Source organism: Panthera leo, chromosome F3 (genome assembly GCF_018350215.1).
Source record: "Panthera leo isolate Ple1 chromosome F3, P.leo_Ple1_pat1.1, whole genome shotgun sequence".
NCBI classification, from domain to species: Eukaryota; Metazoa; Chordata; class Mammalia; order Carnivora; family Felidae; genus Panthera; species Panthera leo.
Genome location: NC_056696.1, coordinates 32,757,830 through 32,778,174, shown reverse-complemented (window position 1 = coordinate 32,778,174; position 20,345 = coordinate 32,757,830). Strand labels below are relative to the sequence as shown.

General features: G+C 42.7%; 1 protein-coding gene across 9 annotated transcripts in view; it reads left to right on the top strand.

Moving 5' to 3' along the window:
* Positions 1–20,345, top strand: part of HHAT (hedgehog acyltransferase) — a 319,102-nt gene that overhangs the window by 225,769 nt on the left and 72,988 nt on the right. For all 9 annotated transcript variants that reach the window (XR_006199132.1, XM_042926300.1, XM_042926301.1 and 6 more), the window contains one exon: positions 8,876–9,077. Coding sequence is in view for 8 of the 9 variants with exons in the window: in XM_042926300.1 (XP_042782234.1) it covers positions 8,876–9,077 (202 nt within the window). In the remaining variant the exon portion in view is untranslated. The remainder of the gene's footprint in view (positions 1–8,875; positions 9,078–20,345) is intronic.

The following is a 20,345-nucleotide window of genomic DNA, read 5'->3' as shown; positions in this document are numbered from 1 at the left end:
GGTACCTAATACCGATGGGCATATCCATCATTTTATTTGAAGCTTTTAAAGTTAACATCACAAATCTTAAACCTCCCAACTTGGGTGCTTTAGTTTTAAAAACATTTAACACTGAATCTTTGCTGTGTGGTTAAATCTCCCTTTTCTTTTGTGTAGTTCTGGCAGCTTTCTGGGGAAATTGGAGTTGGCACATGTCCCACCTCTCAGTCTCTGCCAGCTGTCCCCTTGCTCAGGGCACCTCCTGTTGATGTCTGGGATTTAGTCTGACTTTGTAACTATTACCCTGCAAACCCGAATGCACCTTAGAGAAGTATGTGGCAAACAGTGACATTTGCTTGTGAAGCCATACTTTCTAGCTGGAGAATCGTATTTTGTTTAGAGAGAGTGATAGTCAAAGAAAAGAAGGGGAAGGAAGATGAATCAGGGAAACAGAGGATGAGGGAAAGAAGGAAGTTGATCAGGGTTTACTGAGTCTAAGAATTCAGAGTCTAAGGTAGACTCTGGGAGAGGGCAATAAAAAGGGAAGTGTCACAATTCCCTATTCCGTGTCTTGTCTGTGAGGTGGGGGAACCTTACATGCCTGCTGACCTGATGGAGTGGCTCAGAAATGCTAGAGAGCAGCCCATCAACAAGTCTGAGGAAATGAGGCCGTGATGAATATGTGAATTCTGAAGAGAGGAAGAATCAAAGGGCCACCAGCATTCAGTGAGATTGGCAAGAGAAATTTCCCTTGAAGCAAGTGTTGAACCCATTTTGAAAGATCAAATGGTGGCAGTGACAGTCAGGAGTCTTCTGTGGTTGGGGGATGGGCTGGCATGATCCTGGGGCTCAGACCTGTGTAAGAATGAAGTTCACTGACTGGAGTGGAAAACCTATTTTGGACACTCCGAATGGAGTTGGTGGCATAGGAGGGAGCCAGTTGGAGAATGACTTTTTAAAGCCAGGCAAATAAGTTTTAACTTAGGACGTGATGCATTGGGAATCTCTTATAGGCAGGACCCCCTGAGGATAAGGACATGGCTACCATTGTCAGACTAGATGCTTCCTGAGGACACAGAACTTGCATCTTCTTTTCCTTAACTGTTCGTTTTTGTTTTGGCCTGAACAACCAACCAAGTGGACTTTCTGTGTGACATACTGTGTTGCTGTGGGAACATAGACCATATACCTGTCAGGGCCAGGGTTCCTACCTATGTGGGGCCCTGTCTAGCATGGTTGTCTTAAAACCATTACACCATAAACCGAGATGGAGAATGAAATGCTTCAGTCATCAGTTAGGCATTTCTTTATGACGCTTGTCTTCAGAGCCCTTCGTTCCAGAGGCACTCGAGGCATTGTACCCATGCAGCAACTTTTGAGTTGTACAAGTTCATTTTGTAGTGAACATTTCCCTAACAGTCATGATAATTGAGTTATAAGATTAGACCAGTAGGGTGGCACTGGTTAGGATGCAGGTGAGAGGCAGAGATCAAAAAGGGAGCATATGAGAGAAACAGTACATTTGCTTATAAGAGGAGTTGTGTGTCCAGGATGGTTGTAATTTTGATCTGGGGTTTGGGAGCTGTTGATGGAGCAAAGGTTGGGAAGTGTGTTAGGAGCAGGGAAGGATGGCATCTCTCCCTTCAACCCTTTCCCTCCGTGAGATGGGGAGACCTACACCATACAGACCTACACCATGCAGACATCTGGGTTTGCTCCTTCTCCTCTGACTTTCCATACACCCCTCCTTTCATCTGGCACAGGGAAGCTTATAGATGCTTTTAGCATCCTCTTGGGAGGAAGGTGGGGAGACAGGCAGGCAGCCAGGAAATCTTGGTGGTTATTAAACTGAGGCTCAAGGACCTTTTTATTAGCGATTAGACTCAGCTCCATAGCACTAAAGAGTATAAACTCCCACTCTGTCTCCTCTGCTCAAATCTCCAAAGAATCTGTTTTATACTGTGTTTATTTATAACCCAAAATAGACATGGGCCCCAGAGCTGAGGCTTCAATGTGCTTATAAGCAGAAGGTGGTTGGAAAGCTCATAGAGGGAAATGGTGTGCACCCCTGTCTATGATCGCCTCCAGCTGGGCCTTCGCTTCCTCCATTTGTGACTGGAAGTTGTTTGGAAGTATTGCATCTTAAAGGTTACTTGCTTTTTCTTTTTTTTTTTCCTTCTAGTCTATAGTATGAAGATTATAGTACTGCAAAGACTCATGTATCACCAAAGCTTGAACCTTCTAGAGCATTATTAGGCTACTTTAAACTGGTTGGATGAGTAAACCTATAAAAGCACTTTCTTTAAGCCCTGCCCAACCAGGAGTCACCCAGGAAAGGGTTTGGTCAGATGGTTCTTGTACTCAGTAGGTAAGGGGGAGCCCGAGTGGAAGGGCAGCAGTGATTTGTAGGTGAGATGTTGGTGACAGACCCACCCACATACCCTCTACAGGCCCCTCTGTAGCTAATACCAGATGTTTGGAGAAGAGCTGATGTCTCTTTGGCTAAGCCTCATCAACAGATCTACGTGAGTGGGTGTTGAATCCATAGCTTGCTTAGACCCCTGAGCACTGAGCAACTTGGTTCTGATGGTGGCATATTTAAGGCTAATGGTTTCAAGCAAAGAAAATCTCTGAGCAACCAGGTAAGAGGTGTTGTTGCCTTCAAATGCTTATGGAAAACATAGGAATGGCATTTGATAATTATGATAATGGCATTTTGTTTTGTCCTGAATACAAGTGTGGTGCTGCTGACTGATTATTAGTAAGTATGCATCCTCCCATTCATATGGAGTATTGAAATCTCTAAACTCCTTACACATATTGTCTCGTCTGATCTTCATAGCAGCTCATACCCAAAGAAGGTTTTGGTGCTCCTAGTATCTGCTCAGTGTACACACTTAAGCTGAACAGTCTTAGTTGACAAGCTCAAGGTTAAGTGGTTGGTAGGTGACAGAGCAGGACCAAGGTTACATCTCCAGGTGTCAAGCGTTGCTCTCCTGCTTGCCCTGTGCTTGGCTGCTGTTGCTACTTGGGCTGTGTTCTGGTGGTGAAGAAGGCTGGGCTGAGCCATTCATTCTCTGTCAGCCTCTTCTGCAGTGAGGAAGATAGAGCTTTTGGGGAGCTAGAGTTTGGGTTTTGGTCTGTGAAGGTAGAGCTGAATCTTTCCCTAGGATAGACGTTACAGGCTTGAGTTTATCAGCACAGCACCTCAACGCACTGAGCTACTGACTTTGTGGAATGAAAAGATTAATTAAAAAAAAATGTTGGCATCTAATTACATGAACCTAGAAGTTTAAATGTAGACTAAATATAGCCTGAGTTTAATCTCTATTTTATAAATTCTACAATGTTCTGTTGCCAAATAGGACATAGCATTTTTAATAAGCAATTTTTCAGAGTTGGATATAAAACTTACAGCCAGCATCTCTTGGTGAAAGAGCTGAGAATTAGCCCTGCCTAAAACGTGCCCTCTGCTTTCAAAGTGGACCTCTCTTAGCTTTTTGGAGATGATAAAGTCTAGAGTTGCCCATTAACCAGCTGCTGATTTTTACTTATTAAAATTCCATTACGATCTGTACTGGACTTCTTTACTGTGTGCATCTTTTTCTGAAAGCTTTTTATTATAAGCAAGTCTGTAGCTTCCTTTGTGAGATCTAAACACCAGGTCTTTGTCCACTACCTAGAAGATGGAGGTTGACTGGGCTGTGGGAGAGAGGACTTAAGTGTGGGCTGCCAAGGTCAGTCAGAGCCAGGGTCAGGTCAGGGAGCCACTGCCCATGAGAGCTGGGTTTAGGAGACCCTGGCCACCTCTGCAAGAACTCTAAGCAGGAGCATGTCTTAGAGCCCAGGCGAAGACCAGGTGAGGTCACCTCAGCAACAACGTAATGCAGCCAGAAGTCTTGCCTTTCCCAGCGACTAAAGGCTCTAGTCTTTATAAGGCTACTACTTGTCATTGTCAAATCTCCTTCAGTTGGGATGGGTCTAGAGGTTTGGAGCCACATACTTTGGCCCTAATAGGGATTACAAAGTGTGGAGAGACTCCAGGGTCCTTCAAGTGTCTGTATTCCTTAGGAACAGGTGTCTTGTGAAGTTTCTCCCAGTAACTGGGGCAGAACCCTACAATCCTCCCTTGGTTCCTACCATCCTCCCTGGTTGGTCTGTGGCAGTGGTGACAATTTGTCACAAGTTTAAAAGCTATTGGAGTCTATGAAAATTAGGTCGCTAGTACATAAATACTGTTAACTAGGAACTATATGGTAACACTTGCAGATGTGTACCCACATCACATATCTAGTACTTCTGAAAGAATCTTTCAGCTTAGTTTAAATGACAACCTAATAGAAAAGACATCTTTTGATGAATAAGTGTTTAGTCAGTGGTACAAACAGTAGGTTTGCTGGGTTAAATAAAGAATGGGAATATTTTAAAGAGACTTCCTGGAGGAGATGGAAAAACCACTTAATTTTGTAGGTTCAATTGGAGTTGGAAAACCAGAGAGGTTGGAGGACGTGAAAATGGTATGACCAAAGGCGTAGAGGTGTGAAAGCCCTATTTGTTCAGGATTTCATGATTTGCTGAGAGAGCCAGTGGGAAATAAGGATGGAAAGATCTGGCAGAGCTGGAATGGGGTGTCAGTCACTGCCTGCCTCAGCCCTGCCAAGCAACAGGTAGCTGAACCCTGGGACCCGCAAGCCCACCTCACCTCATTCCATGGGGTAGTGAGAAACGAGGCATTCAGTGTCCTCATCCTCTTGCCTCCAGGGGTGGGGGGAGTCTGGCATTGGGCCCCAGCAAAGAGTTTGAAGATAATATGACAAGCTGGAGAGCTGGTGTGTAGGTCCTGGGAAAAGGGAGTGTCGTGGTTTTAAGATTAATGTATTTACCACATGGATTCTCATCACCCCTCTCCTCTACTGTAGGACATATTCTTGAGTTTTTCATAGTGGATCTGACAGAGATACATATTTTCTTCTCCCTTAACATACACCTACTCAGCAACAGCCCCCCAAGAGTCCACTTCTCATGCCCCGCTTCCTTTGTAGTCCGACATCTGCAGGATGCCGGTGTGGTCAAGATAGAACGTGTCTTCTCTTCTTGTGGGACAGAAGGAAACTAATTGGTCTGTTTAAAATTTGAACTTATACCTCTGGACTTCTGGTACTGTGCTCTTTGGCCCAAATGCCTTTATAAATAATAAGCATCTTTCTCCCCAGCAAGATTCCTTTCCTACAAAGGACATTTCTTCAGTTAATAAAATACTGGTGAATGTGTGTGTGGAGACTGCGTTGAAGATTTGGTCAAATAAGAGGAACGTATCACCAAGAAATGCTCCTATCACAATAAAAAAATGGCACACTAGGACATAGGCCTGGGAGTTCTGAAACCAGAACGTTCTCGGTTAGGGTTTCACCTCTCCTGTGTAAAACAGGCCTGGTCATTAGTTCCTTGTTAGATGGTTGTTATGATTAGAAATAGTATACATAAAGTACCTGACTCACGGACATTCAGTAAAGGGTGGACATTATTACTATAAGTTCCTCCTCCTGAATTGGGGATTTGCTGTCTTGCGCTGACTCCGTGAGATGGTTTTAAATGAAGAAGCCTGCTGCGGATGGCTGCTAACTTCTTCAAGCAGTGTTCTCTGTGAGCAGTGACCTCGGGAGGTTGCCTGTCAGGGGCGGGCTCTGTGCAGACCCAAGCTCACAGTCACTGGCAAGAAAAATCTTTGTATGTTTTGCTTTGCTGAGAAGGTGGTGCTGAAAGCTTTCTTCCTTTGGGAAATCAATTTCACTTTGCAGTGGATCTCAGTAAGTGGGGTCACACGGCTGTTTTTAAAAAAGAGACATATTCTGTTTTTATTAATCATGGAACTGACATAAGACTGGTAGAAATTGTAGAAGAAAATAACCTGTTACTCTCCTTCTTTATGCACCTACTCCCTTCCAGAAGTTAAGAATGAAGAAAGGATTTTTATCTTTCAGTCTGGTAACCATACCCTCCTCTGGTTTAAAATAAGCAGCCTCATGTCCCTGGAGGCCTACTGTATATAAATTTTAGGAATACGAGGAATTCTCAGATTTTTGTTGGCTGTCGTTTTGAAGGCCAAATTATAAAGCCATAGTGCAGAATCCCTAAAATAGCTGTGAATCTAATTATGGGGCTAGACACTTCTTTGTCATATCCTTCTTGGAGTTGAATCCAATATGAACGACCACTGGTGTGGATGACGAGAGAGAGGATTTATTCTACACCGGGTTTTCTTTTCTTTTCTTTCTTTCTTTTTTTTTTTTTTTAAATTTATTTTGAGAGAGAGCATACGAGTGAGTGGGGAAGGGGTAGAGAGAGATGGAGAGAGAGAATCCCAAGCAGGCTCTGTGCCGTCAGTGAAATGCTGTCAGTGCAGAGCAGGGCTCAATCCCATGAACTGTAAGATCGTGACGTGAGCCAAAACCAAGAGTCAGATGCTTGACTGACTGAGCCACCCAGATGCCCCTATCCTGGGTTTTCTTATATATACAGTGGAGCTCACCTTAACATAGTGAGATACAATAAAAAGGTCAACATGAAATAGTTATGTTGGGTGAGAAGAGTATTGGTATTAGTATTAACTTGTTTTATAAAATTATCTGCACACTTGCTGTAAAGAGCAGTTATTTTAACATTGGTTTGTCCATCTCTCTCTGTCTCTCTCGCTCTTACTCCCTGCAGCCTTTTGACAACACTGTATAAAGTGAAGTGCAGCTTCATGGAATGCCATGGTGGGGTAGCAGCTACCTCCAGGCAGGTAGGAGGCTGTAGAGAATTGTGGCCCATTTTTTGCTTCTGCTGAGGAATATTTTACACCAATAACGAAGCAACCTCTAGGGGGCAGCAGAGCACTGAATAAAACTGCTGTGCCTGGGGTAGTCAGGCCTTTTTGGCTTCTTGCCCAGCCTTTCTAGGTCCAAGATGCAGTGCCCACCCTTCTCCCTTTCGCCTAGCAAAGCTCATCCTCTTGGCCTTGCCATGGCCTTGCCTGCACTCACTTGCTTCTCCTCCACACTTAAACTCTCTTGGTCTGCTTTGGACCAAATCATATAGCCTAACACGGGGACTTGTTTGCTATTGTTTCACAACCAGCTCTACCTGTCCTTTTTGGCAAGAAATAATGGTTTATGTTTCCGTGTTTCCCATAATGCCAAGACTGCCTTGGATGCCTAAATAAATGCTGGACAGAAGATGGAGGAACCCTTAATCTGTAGTGAGTGCTGGATACCTATTTGCTAATTTAGTTGTCAAGATGGGCTTGTTTTTGCACAAGAGAAAGCCTTTGCTCCACTTATTTCTGAAATGGCTACATTCTCACATGCTTTCTGGTTTTAGATTGGAGTGGAAGATACAGGTGTAGTGGAAAACAGGAACTCTGGCTCTGTGGTTACAGGTGTGCATCTACTCCCCTTCCTGGGTGTGTGCCTTGGTCAAGTTAACTTCTCAGCCTGTTTCTCACCTACAAAATAGGGCTGTTTAAGCTGATCATGTGATTTTATCTAAAGTGGAACACACTTGAGAGTGAAGGAGGGTATTTAAAAATACTTATCAAATAGTTTTTTGAAATATTTATCGACCGAGGAGTGGTTTTCATTTCTGTTTTTTGACTTGTCTATGAAACTGTTCTATTTAAAGATGATTTTCAAAATAACATTTCCTACAGAGTATTAAAACAATATATTAACAGGGCAAGTTGTAAACTGGTTGGCATGCTGGAACAGCAGGCGTAAACCCTATGGTGCTTCAAAGGATCAAACCAAGTAATGCGGGTAAAGTGTCTGGTGCTGTGCCCGGAACACACTGTGTATTCAGGGAATGATGATTTCATTTTCCTTCCTGGAAGAAGTTTGGGCAAAGAAACACCAGCATGAAAGGCCTATGGGATTTTTTAAAAAAATTATTTGAGAGTGAGAGAGAGCTCAGGGGAGAGGGGCAGAGGGAGGGAGAAAGAGAATCCCAGGCAGGCTCCATGCGCATCATGGAGCCCAACATGGGGCTCAATCCCACAACCCTGGCATCATGACCTGAGCCGAAACCAAGGGTTGGACGCTCAACTGACTGAGCCACCCAGGTGCCTCATCCTGTGGGCTTTGTTAAATGGCTGCTTCAAGGAGGATATGCTCCTACCTTGCCAGATTGAAGCAGCCTTTTAAAAAACCCTCAAAATCCAAAGTGTGGGTTTTATCCACAGTGGGAAAATACTGATTGAAGAAGATGGTCCTGCTTGTACATGGTCAAATAGCTACCTCAGCAGTAGAAAGCATACCCAAGGGATGGCTGTGCATTTTGGGCAATAATTTGGCTAACCTGTGAGTACAGAGCTCTTCTCTTGCAAAGTCACTACTCCTTGTGGGCAACTTGCCTGGAAAGCAGGGGCAACCGGTCTTGGCACCCCTATTCTGCACCCAGCCCCTGCTATTTATGAGCCGAATTGCAGCAATTGTGCTTAAATACTGGGCTTACCATAAATATAATAGTTTGAACTTTATAATATATATCTGTCTTGAAGGTTGGGGTCCCCATGTAACTGGAAGCTTAATTGTCATTCTGTGTTTGGGCTTCCAGGGTTGGGCACGCCCCTTTTACAAACAGAATTCATTACTCTTTACCCTGCCTCTTGTAAGTGCTACTTTGCTCTAGGAATGAGCCTGTGTATTCATTTAACCTAAAGCCCCTCAGAAAAGAGCCTGTGTTTTTGCCAGTGTCTTGTGTGTTGGGGAATTCCAGGAGTGCTCTGCAGCCTCCTGGAAGTCGGGAAGGACTTTCACTTGCTCAGTAACGATGTGTGACGGGAGAATCAAGTGCAGAAACAGGTGGTATTGCAGAGACAGTCCACCGCATGGCTCCTGATGGCCTCTTCTCTCTCTAGGTATGTGTACATTCCAGTAGGCGGGTCCCAGCATGGGCTGCTGAGGACACTGTTTGCCACTGCAGTGACGTTTGCATTTGTGAGCTTCTGGCATGGTGGCCATGACTACCTCTGGTACTGGGCAGCGCTCAACTGGCTGGGAGTCGTCGCGGAGAACACAGTCCAGAGGCTTGTGCAGACCCCGTGCATCCAGGACAGCTTGGTGAGCAGGACCCTTGCCCATGTGGTGGGGGAACAGCTGAGCTAGGTGGACCAGGTTTGGGAGGGAAGATGGTCGTCAGATTCATCGCAATGTGGGGCATTCCTGCCAGAACGGTTCAAAGTAGATGTACCCAGAAATAGCAGTTTGGTTTTTTTTACACAATGTTTAACTATAAAAGCAATACATGCTTATTATACAAAAATAAGAAAATTCACACAAGGGGAAAAAAATACCTCAACAAAAATTACTATTACTACCAACTCTTCTTTTTTATTTATGTGCACACACACACACACACATGTGTAACTTTTAAAATGAATTCTGTTATCCCAGAGGTACGGTTGTGTCAGGCCCACCTTTCTATGTCACCACATGTATTTCTAACAACCCTTTTTAAATGGCTACATAGAATTCCATTATGTGGCTGTGCGAGTCATTTATTGAACTATTCTCCTGTTATTGACAATCATATTATTCTAATTTTTTTGCAGTTGTCACTCAAAACCAAGATGAGTAATATAACCAGGGTGAATTCTTGTATGTAAAATTGCTAAGTTAAAGGTGTTTTTCACCTTTTTTTGCCGTGCTTACTGCTTAACTCTTCTTTAACTGCCCTGTAGACAGTGTGCCAATTTACATTTCTACCTACAGTGCATGAGAATGCCCTTGCCAATACTGAGTAGTGTTGGTATTTTTAATCTTGGCTAATTCAATAGGTAGTGTTATTGTAGCATAAAAAACAGTTAAGTGTTTAAGACGCATTCCAATTCTACAGGAAAATGATTTGGAAAAGTAGGTACTTTACACACATATTTTAAGTGATTTTAAACTATGAGCAAAGGTTTTATCGTGCAAAATGATATACATTGTATTAGAATCTTGTAGGAAATCATCAGTTGTGACTATGCAGCAATATTCCTGATAACCCTGAAAAAAGAAGCTAAAAAGAAATATGCTATCATCAGTGTTCATGGCAGGCAATAAAACACATGAAATTTATTGGGAAATGATTAATGTGCCTAAACTCCCCCAGTATATGCAACGAAAGCAAATTTATTTTAAAAACCCAACACCACCAAATAGAGTACATTCGAGTTTTTTTTTTTTTTCCTACGAAGATGGTCATAGTAAAAGTGGACAGTTATTTCAGTAAAAACTCATGCAAAGCACATAGCAAAATAACACATCTGAAGGAATTGAAATATGCTCGTGTATGTTTAAAGATAAATATTTTGTTCAGTAGTAGTACCCAGCAATCAGCAGGAAAGAAATGTTGGTGAATTCTTATAGAAAATGGAATTTCAGTGAAAGTCATGGTTATGCAACACAAAGAAAAACCGTAAAAGGTGGTATTATCAAGGTTTCAATCTCCATCTTCAAATCTGAATAGTCTTCCCCGAAGTCTGAAACCCAATTATCACCTGTGAAAGCCAGAGAATTTTTTTCAGCTTAGGCTGAAGCCCTGTAACATATTTCCATGTTCCTTCATGAAGGGTCTAAAATTCACCTTGAACTTAATGTTAAGCACTGCTCTGTAGACTTTGAGCCATGGCTTATGCTACTGATAAAATTTAAAAATCAAAAATGCTAAAGGAGTAATGCAAACTGTGCCTTGTAGCCTATGGCTTGTCAGTTTGGTTTGAAAATGAAAACGGTGAAAGCCGACACAGGATGAAGCACTTGTATGTCTGCTCTGCTTCATCAGCTCATTCCAGGACCCTCACGTGAGTACCTCATTTGAGCATCCATCCACAATTCAGACACCTACGTGTATAGTAGTTTTTGAGTATGCACTTTTTGGTGAGATACATGCATATATTTTGTGAAGATAGTGTTTATATTATACATATTTATTGAGCAGGAACATATTTTGTAAAAACCTACTTTATCACCTTTTATCTTGACAGCCTGGTAGTTGGCTATGGCTGTGTAGATGTGGAGCTCCTTGTGTACGAGATCAGGATTCCATCACTGTTTATATCCCCAGTGGTTAGCTCAGTGTCTGAGTTAGCTGCAGTGTTAAGTCAGTGCACAATTGGGTTGATTCTTTAGTTCTTCTTCCACCTGTCCACCCAAAGAGTTATTACTCTGTTTCTTACACAGTTCAGCGTAGATTGTGTTTAACTTCAGAGAAACATGGCTGGCATTTCACATGTTGTATAACCTTTTGAATAAACTGTTTCCCAACCTGGGTTACTCTCCTTCCCTCCCTTTTCATGAATATATTCCCCATTCTTTTGTCAAAATCCAGATGAAGACTTGATGCCTTAATGCCTCCTTGGCACCTAATTTCCTCCATCGTTGATCTGATAGTATTTTTACAATGTGAGTTCACCCCCGCCCCCCCCCCCCCCCCCCCCGCCCCCAGGGTGCCCACATCCTCTCTCCATGGCATTTATCCTTCATCTTGGTTTTTTTTAATCTGTTTTTTTAAAGATCGATTGGAAGATATCTAAGTAACAAAGATGATCATGTCTTCTTTTCTTGTATCTTTTTCATCTTCAAAATCAAAGCTTTGTTTGGAGCACAAAAGACAGTAGGATTTCTCAGTGTTGATAGAATGGCAGTTGAACATTCACTGGAAGACTAATCAGAGCTGAGTGTTGTGAATAGCAAGCCCTCTGATGTTCTAGGCAGGGCTGTATAATCGAACTTTCTACAATAATGGAAATGACCAATACAGGAGACACAACCACACTGAGCACTTGAAATGTGGCTGGTGTCACCAAGAAACTAATTTTTAATTTGAATCTAAGTAGCCCCCATGTGGTTAGGGGATTCCATTTTGACAAGTGCAGTTCTAGAACATACCCCCATCTAGAAAAAAATTAAATGTACAGTGTTGGACTCTGCTATAATTTTGAGTGATGTTCATTAATGATGAGGTACCTCATATATCCAGTGTCTACTGAATGGCTCCACTTGTGCATCTCACAGGTAAATCTCAGATTTGGCATGTGTAATACTGGACTTGTGTACCTCTTCCCCCCCCATAATTCCAACTAGCTCCTTTCCCCCTAGCATTCTCTATTTCTAGAAAAGTCATAAGCTGTCTAGTTATTCAAGGCCAAAGTCATGAAGTTAACCTTTGTACTCTCTGTCCCTCAGTTCTACCTGTTCATACGGTATATTCTGTCACCTAGGTAGATCTTAACTTTAAAAATTTTTTTTTAATATTTATTTATTTTTGAGAGAGGGAGGGAGAAGGGGAAATGGGGAGGGGCAGAGAGAGAGGGAGACACAGAATCCAAAGCAGGCTCCAGGCTCCGAGCTGTCAGCACAGAGCCTGATGTGGGGCTTGAACCCACGAACCATGAGATCATGACCTGGGCTGAAGTCGGACCCTCAACCAACTGAGCCACCCAGGCACCACGGTAGATCTTAACTTTTAAAAATTATTTCCATTTCTAAGTCATCCTAATCTAACTGCTCTCATTTCTTGCCCAGTCTACTGAATAGCTTCTAACTAGTCTACCTGCTTCCATTTTGCCTTCTTAAGTTCTTTATCCTCATAGTGCAGAGTGATACTTCCCAGTAAAAACCTAACCATCTTCGGTTATCCTCCTTAAAATCCTTCGTGGTGTCCCATTATTTTAGGAGTAAGCTCTCAATATTTAACATGACCTATGGGGCCCTGCCTGATCTTGAGCTTGCTACCTCTCCCCATTCTGTCTGCTCCCCACCCCTCGGCCCCCCTCTCCCACTTTACACTCCGTTCTTCTCTTCATTTGCACACCTGGCCCCTCCTGCCTCACACAGCCTCGTTCATCTCCTAGGCTGCTCTCTCTCCCCTCTACTTCCATCTCTATTCATCCTTCAGATTGCAATTTGAATGATATCTTGTTTGGGTGTCTTTCGCTGACCCTCCTAAGTCAATCAGGTCCTGATCAACAACTCATTTTGGACACCTTGTACGTGATCTCTTCTGCTATACTTATCATAGTTGCAATGAAATATTTTTATCCAATAACTTGTTTAATCCTTATATCTTTCACTGAACTATTAGCCTCGTGAAGTCAGAGAGTTGTATCCTTGGCATGCATCACAATGCCTGGCACAGAGTAAGCGTGCAGTAAATACTTGTTGAATGGTTGAATATTTTCTGATTTCACTGAGGGCAGTACAAGAAGAAGTAGGCTCACGCAGCAGCATGGAGAATACAGAGTGAAAACTGAAAGAACTTCCTAAAGCTGAGGCTTGTTGAGCATTATACAGGGAGCTTATTATTTTCCATAGCAGCATAGATAGTAATTGGTCTAGTGATGGCAAAATGCTATTTTAATGCTCAGTGAACAAAATATATATAGGAAAGAAATGGATGGGGAGAAATTAGCCTTTCTGGTACCCTGCTGCTTTATGAGATGTGGGATTATTGGTTGTGACTCACTGAGGCACAGAGCTGTAGGAAGCTGACGAAAGGTACTTTCACAAAGCACCCGAGCTGGGCGGACAAAAGAGGAGTTAACTGCTGAAGCAACATGCTTTTCCTCTACACAAGCACTCTCTCGGGGAGCTAGAATTTGTGTTCAGCATTGAAATCTTTTAATAAGTGGACACATTGTGAAACATCAGTAGAGTGACATTACTTCTTGCCAATTCTGGATGTGCTCTCTCCTTTGAAGGAAGATACCTCCAGGCTGCTTGTCAGTTATTCCTATGCAAAGGAGAATCGATACCTCAAGCAGTTCACCCCCCCCCCCATCCCTAATGTTCATTTCATTGAATAATTTCAATATGTCCTCCTCCCCCTGCCATGTCTCCTCTTCTTTGCCCCAAGAGTATCCTGCTGAGCTGATTTATGTCCTTTCTAAAGCAGTAAAATTTCTATTTATAGACTTAATTGAGGAAAGATGCCTCCAGTGACAATCAGGGAGGGTCAGTCTAATGGTTCTGAGAGGGATCTGATGCTCTGATGTGTCAGAAGGAGCCCAAAGACCATTGCTCTGTGCTGATACACATTCAGTTTATCTGCTATATTGGTTGGTTTGACTTTGAAGATGCAGATACAGAAATCCTATGAGTTTGAGAGTTCAGTCAATTGTAAGAATTATTGACATGATATATAACCAGTACTTACTTAGTTTTGTGGAATCCTAACTCACTAATTGGCAGGATATACATGTCAGTTGGCCTGATAAGAAGGTCAGTGACTCCAGTCCCACCTAACTGAAGCATCACAAAGCAAACTAGTCTAAGAAGAGTAGTTCTGTTTGAGAGTGGCTCGTGATCTTCTATTTCTCTACTGCTTAAATCAATTCAAGAAATGGAGATCGAGTACTTATTATGGATAAGCCATTTTCTCAAGACTGGAACCCTTCTTAGACTTGGCTCCTTTGGCAAGGTCAGTCTGGTTCGTCCTTTCTTAATTTGCTCATTTAGGGGGAAAAAAAATTTCAGTACCCTATATGGGAGACACATTGCAGAGCTCTGGGAAGCTCTGAGTGAAAAACATGGTCCCCTCCTCCTCATTTCCTTTTTTTGCATCTCTTTCAGTGCTTCTGTGCCTATCATGTACTAGTCTGTCCTTGTATATGGTAGAGTCTGTTATTCGTCAGTTCCCTCCAAGAACAAGGTATTTCGTGGTGGCCTATCAGGATAATCATCTTTGTGGTGTCTGCTTTGGAACAGAGGCAATAAAACCATGGAACAAGAGCTTTTCTTTATGAAGAGCTAAGTGATCTATAGAAAAACGTCTTATTTTCATTAACATTATAGAATGTTGGTTGGCTTAGCCTTCCCAGGCATTTCTCAGAAGAAAGGTCCAGGCTAGAGATAGATTTTTGGGAGCATGTACTTGGTATTTTGGAGCCATGGAAGTGTTTGGGACTTTCTGGAGAGAGTACAGAAAGAGAAGAAAAGGTGGTGGCCCAGGACTGAACCTGAGGAACACCAACAGTTAAAAGTTGGATAGAGGAGAAAGGGCCAACAGGGGGAGGAAAATCTCGAGGGTGATTTCACTGAAACTGAGAAAAAGAGGGTATTTCATGGAGGGAGTGGTCAATGATGGTGATGCCAGGGAGGGATAAAGTAAGATGAGGTTAAAGAATGGTTATGTCTCCAGGCAGGGTGCTAATAGTGGGAGAAAGGAGCTATGAGGCATCTCCCCTGTGTCATAGGAGATTGTGGTCCAGCTGGAGATGCAAGGCACGTGCAAATCAGTTGAGGACCAATGTAAGGTATTTTGCACAGAGAGACCAGAGTGAGTCATGGAGGCAGCCGACGTTTGTGAGGGGTGGTGGTCAGGGCGAGCTAAGCTTTTAGGAATGGTTTGAAGAGCTGAGGCTTGAGTAGGACTCTGGAGAATTAAGATCGGGGCTTGGCTAGGTCAGTAGAGAAAAGACAAGCATTCCCGGTCAGGAGAATAGCACACATACAGCCTGAAGTCAGAAATAGGCTTGCCATTCAGGTGAGGAGGCAGACATGGTGGATGAGGAGTTATCACTCAGGAGGATGAAGGAAAGGAGGCTAGAGAAGCCGAATGGTTTCCCATATAAAGGGATCTGAATGCAAACTTAGAAATATAGAAATGTAAAACACTTAACCAAACAGGAGAGCATTAAATTAACGTATTAATCCCACACGTCAAATTAGCCTGTTGTGCCGGCTTGTTAGCACTCTCCCGGGCCTCTCTGTGTGGAAAAAGCAATGCATGTTGTTATGAACAGTGTGTTCCTTGGTGGATGACGACCTGATGGTGCCCCCTCCATTGTCTCCCACTCCGAAGGATCATTAATGATGCAGGAAGCACACTGCGCAATTCACTGCTTACACATTTTCTTCTCTGTGGGAACCTGACCCAAGCCTTAACCCCTCTGGTCTGAGAGGTGGAATGTGGCAAATAATTCCACCTCTTAGTTCAGATATGGTTAGCATGGCAAAAACATTTTCAAAGGTTCTTTTTAACTTTCCGTTACTGGATCTGCTGACAGAGAGAAGACTTTGAACTAGAGCCAGGTTCCAGTTAGTGGTGGCCTGGTGAGCCCCCCAGGTCTGGCCAGCTCTCGTCCTTTTTTCCTGCTAAGTGCACAGCACAGGCTCCCAGCCTCGGGAACTGTACTCTTGGTAAAGAATGCTAAGCCGAAGATGAGATCCATGGCTTGAATGTCAGTGGTTGAAATGGGCTTTTTCAGGTGGCTTGTGGGATTAGATTCATTACTTGAGAGCCCTCGATTCCTGCTTCTACAGCACAGATAAGTGGTGGTTATTCAAGTCACAGCCTGGTGCCCAGCAGTTTCTATAGATGAACTTAGGGAAAAGCAAAATCTTTATTATGTACGTGCTGAAGCTTTGGATGTGTGTTTCTAAATCTGGGTCTCTTTTCCTCCAAGAAAACCCATTACTCCCTGGAGGTAGCAGAACTGGAGTTTTCAGTGTTCCTATTAGCAATAGAAGGATAAATTAGCCCACTTTCCCCAAAATAATATGCACATACTTAGTGCAATATATTTTTACGGTATGTATTTATTTACAGTGTGTATTTATATATTATGTGAAGTGAATATTATATGTATGTTGTAACTGTATAGCATCTATATGTAGTATATGTATATGTGTGTATGTGTGTGTGTGTGTGTATAGATATATATGTTTGTGTGCATCTATTCATTTTTAAAGCTCTGAGAAGTCAGAGATGTGCAGGACTTCCAAAATATCTCACATTCCTCCCAAGACCTAGAAATAAACACTGCTTTAAAAAGCTTATGGAGCAGCTGCTGGCCTCATTTGAGATAGCTGAGTTGGTATCATTGTACTTGTGATTGCCAGCATGTACTGAAACACACAACTTAAGGGGGCTTTTGCTTTTTCCTCTTGTCTCAACCCTCTAGTCCACCCCGTAAGCTCAGGTAAGTGCTGGAAGGGCCACTGTCGATCCCTTGAGGGGTAGCAGGAAAGAGTATAAGAGGTACAGGACATCTAGTAAGTTGACTATGCCACCACTGAAAGTAGCGATTTTGAAATAATTTAACTGTGAAGAAAGATGAATAAGGAATAATAGGTAGAATAAAAATTTATTTAAAGTTCCGTGCGCATACGGAAAAGTACGCAGAAGGTTACATGCTAACATACAGATGGTGATTAGCTTTTTATTGATGGGGATTATTTATGATACATATTTTCCTGGTTTTGCTTATTTATATTTTCAGCCTTTTCTACGGTGAATACGTATTGTTATCTAATTAAGGGTGATTGAGAGAAAAGGGAACATGATAGATCCCTCCTCAGGAGGCTATGCTTAGCTGACCCTGGATGCTTGATGTATGTTAGAGATGGAAGGAACAGACTAATGTGGGGCTGCTCTAGCTGCCACCCTTTGCCAGAGAAGAAACTGTACCAGACCCTGCACAGAGATCTTCCACATTGGTTATTTTATTGAAGCATCTCAACAACCACCCAGGGCAGGTATTGCTTATCTCCATTTTTATAGATGAGGAAACTCCAGACCAGGGAACGTACGTGATATGTCTAAGAACACATAGTTCAATTAGAAAGGGAGTCAAATTCAGTTATACATAATTTATTCTAAGCTTCCTTAATTTTAGGTAAGAAGAGACACCTGCCTTGATAAATATTACACACTTATTCATTCATCTCTCCTTGCTGCTTGTGTACATTTGGCATTAAGTTTTTTTAAGCAGCAAAAATGGATTTCTTCGGGAATAACAAAGAATTGCAATTCGGGACAAGCAAGCTAGGCAGAACCATTTGGCATTACATCAATTTCACATTCCAGCCCTCAGTTCTTGGACATCTTGTGTTTTAGTTGTGGCTTCACTCTACCTGCGTATGGAAAAATTACTCTAAGTGAAGTGGCAATGCTCACAAGAGCATTTTTACCAAATTATGTCGTGTGGTTTCAATAGTAGCTTTGTAGGTAAGTACTGTCATTATCCTTGTTCTGCAGTGGGAAAAAATGGAAACCCAGAAAGTTTAAGGAATATCTGTTTATGGGTCAGAAGTCAAATCTTCCTGCAAGGCTTCCTTGAGGTAAATGAATCTTTGGTCTCCATTCTGCTCATACATCCTTCTCATCAGCAACAACTTCCAATTCACTTCAGTTGTTTCTGACATTTACTTCTGCCTTTCTAAAGTATATTCTCTTATTTCTTCCCTTAAGAATTATAAATATTAGCTGCTTTCTACATGAGGTTTTAGCATCTGAGACCTACTGCCTATTCTCCCTCCAATATGGTAGTAGCTCTGTGTTTGGTTCCATCAGCACTCGATGTTCACATTACCACCATGTTAAGTGTGGCTTACTGCCACGCCAGTTAATATGCTATAATTGAATTTCCTTTTTAGCCCACTGTTTGCCCACCTCAGATTAAGAATCACCTTGCCTCTTTTTGTTTCATTGGCAGGTTACTATCACCACTTCTTTGCAAACTCCCCAGTAAAATGGAAAAATCCCTCAGAATAGTCATTTCCGTGTGGTCAGATGTATTTGGCAATCTGTCAGCTCTCTTCTTTTCCCGGAGAACCTCTCCTGGGCCCTTCCATCCTCTGTCCCATCTGGATCATATCTCTTTAGATGGACTGTACAGTCTGTGTCCTGACACTTTCCTCCTCCTCTTTCCCGGGCTGAATCCCTGGGTCTTGGACCCCACATCCCCTTGTTTTCTCCTCCCTTTGATTTGGTGGAGCACGTCCTTCAGTACAAGGACTACTTCTACTAGACCTAGTAGAAGGGCCTTTAGAAAAGGACCATGGATAATAAATTTTTTTGAGACTTGCATTTCCCAAACTGTCTTTATTCTATTCTCACATTTGATTGATTGTCTGAGCACTGAATTTTAAGGTTGAAAGGTAATTTCTCTTGAAAATTTGGAAGATGTAATTTGTCTTCTAGTTTTTAGCTTTACTGTTGAGAAATGCCATTTTGATTTTTGATTCTTTATATGTAATCTGTTTTTCTCTTGAGAAACTTAATGAAAATATCTTTGGCATTCTGAAATGCCACCGTACCCGTTGTCCCTGAGTTTAGAGTCACTCTGATACAATTTATTCACAAAAAAAAATTTCTCATCATCGCCTTCGTCATGGGGAGTGGGAGGCAGAGAAAGAAGGAAGCCCCAGGGTCTGTATGCTCATTACCCAGATTTTTATTCTTTTTTTTTTTTTAACGTTTATTTATTTTTGAGACAGAGAGAGACAGAGCATGAACAGGGGAGGAGCAGAGAGAGAGAGGGAGACACAGAATCTGAAACAGGCTCCAGGCTCTGAGCTGTCAGCACAGAGCCCGACACGGGGCTCGAACTCACGGACCGTGAGATCATGACCTGAGCCGAAGTCGGACACTTAACCGACCAAGCCACCCAGGCTCCCCTCATTACCCAGATTTTTTAAAGATATTTTTAAATATTTGTTTATTTTTGAGAGAGAGAGAGAGAGAGAGAGAGAGAGAGAGAGAGAGAGAGAGAGAGAGAGAAGAGGGCAAGCAGGGGAGGGGCACAGAGAGAGGGAGACACAGAATTCAAAGTAGTCTCCAGGCTCTGAGCTGTCGGCACAGAGCCTGATGTGGGGCTCGAACTCCCTAACTGTGAGACCATAACCAGTTGAGCCACCCACATGCCCTACATTACCAAGATTTTTAGCCAACCTCTCTGTTTTCTTGTCTCCGTGGTTTACTGTTGCCGTCTGTGACACATGGTGCCTCTAATGGCTAGGCCTTCTGGGGATCTGGTGTAGGAATGACTTTCTCCTCTGACATCTACTATCTAGGTGTCTCAGTGCTGCTAATTCCTCCATCTGTTTTCTGTCTTGTAAAAATGGGTTCATTTTGCCCACTTGCTTTTCACTTCTATTCCATTCCTTGCCTGTGAGTCTATACCTTTTCAAATGTTGACTTGCTTTTAAAAAAAAATAATGTTTATTAATCTTTGAGAGAGAGAGTGAGCGAGCACGCACGGGGGAGGGACAGAGAGAGAGGGAGACACAGAGTCTGAAGCAGCTCCAGGCTCTGAGCTGTCAGCACAGAGCCTGATGCAGGGCTTGAACCCACAGACTGTAAGATCATGACCTGAGCCGAAGTCAGATTCTTAACTGACTGAGCCACCCAGGTGCCCCATCAAATGCTTACTTGCTTTTTAATGGGGTTTTGGAGGGAGCAAAGATCTCTCATCTCCTGTGTTTAACTGGATGTCCTAGAACAGTTTTCTGTGCTGTTGGCTGAATCATTTTGGAATGCTTTACCTGTTTGTCAGTTTTAGATTTTAAAATACCAAGTTTGCTTAAAAATGGGAGTTGCCCTAAGCTGTTGCTTTTGTGTTT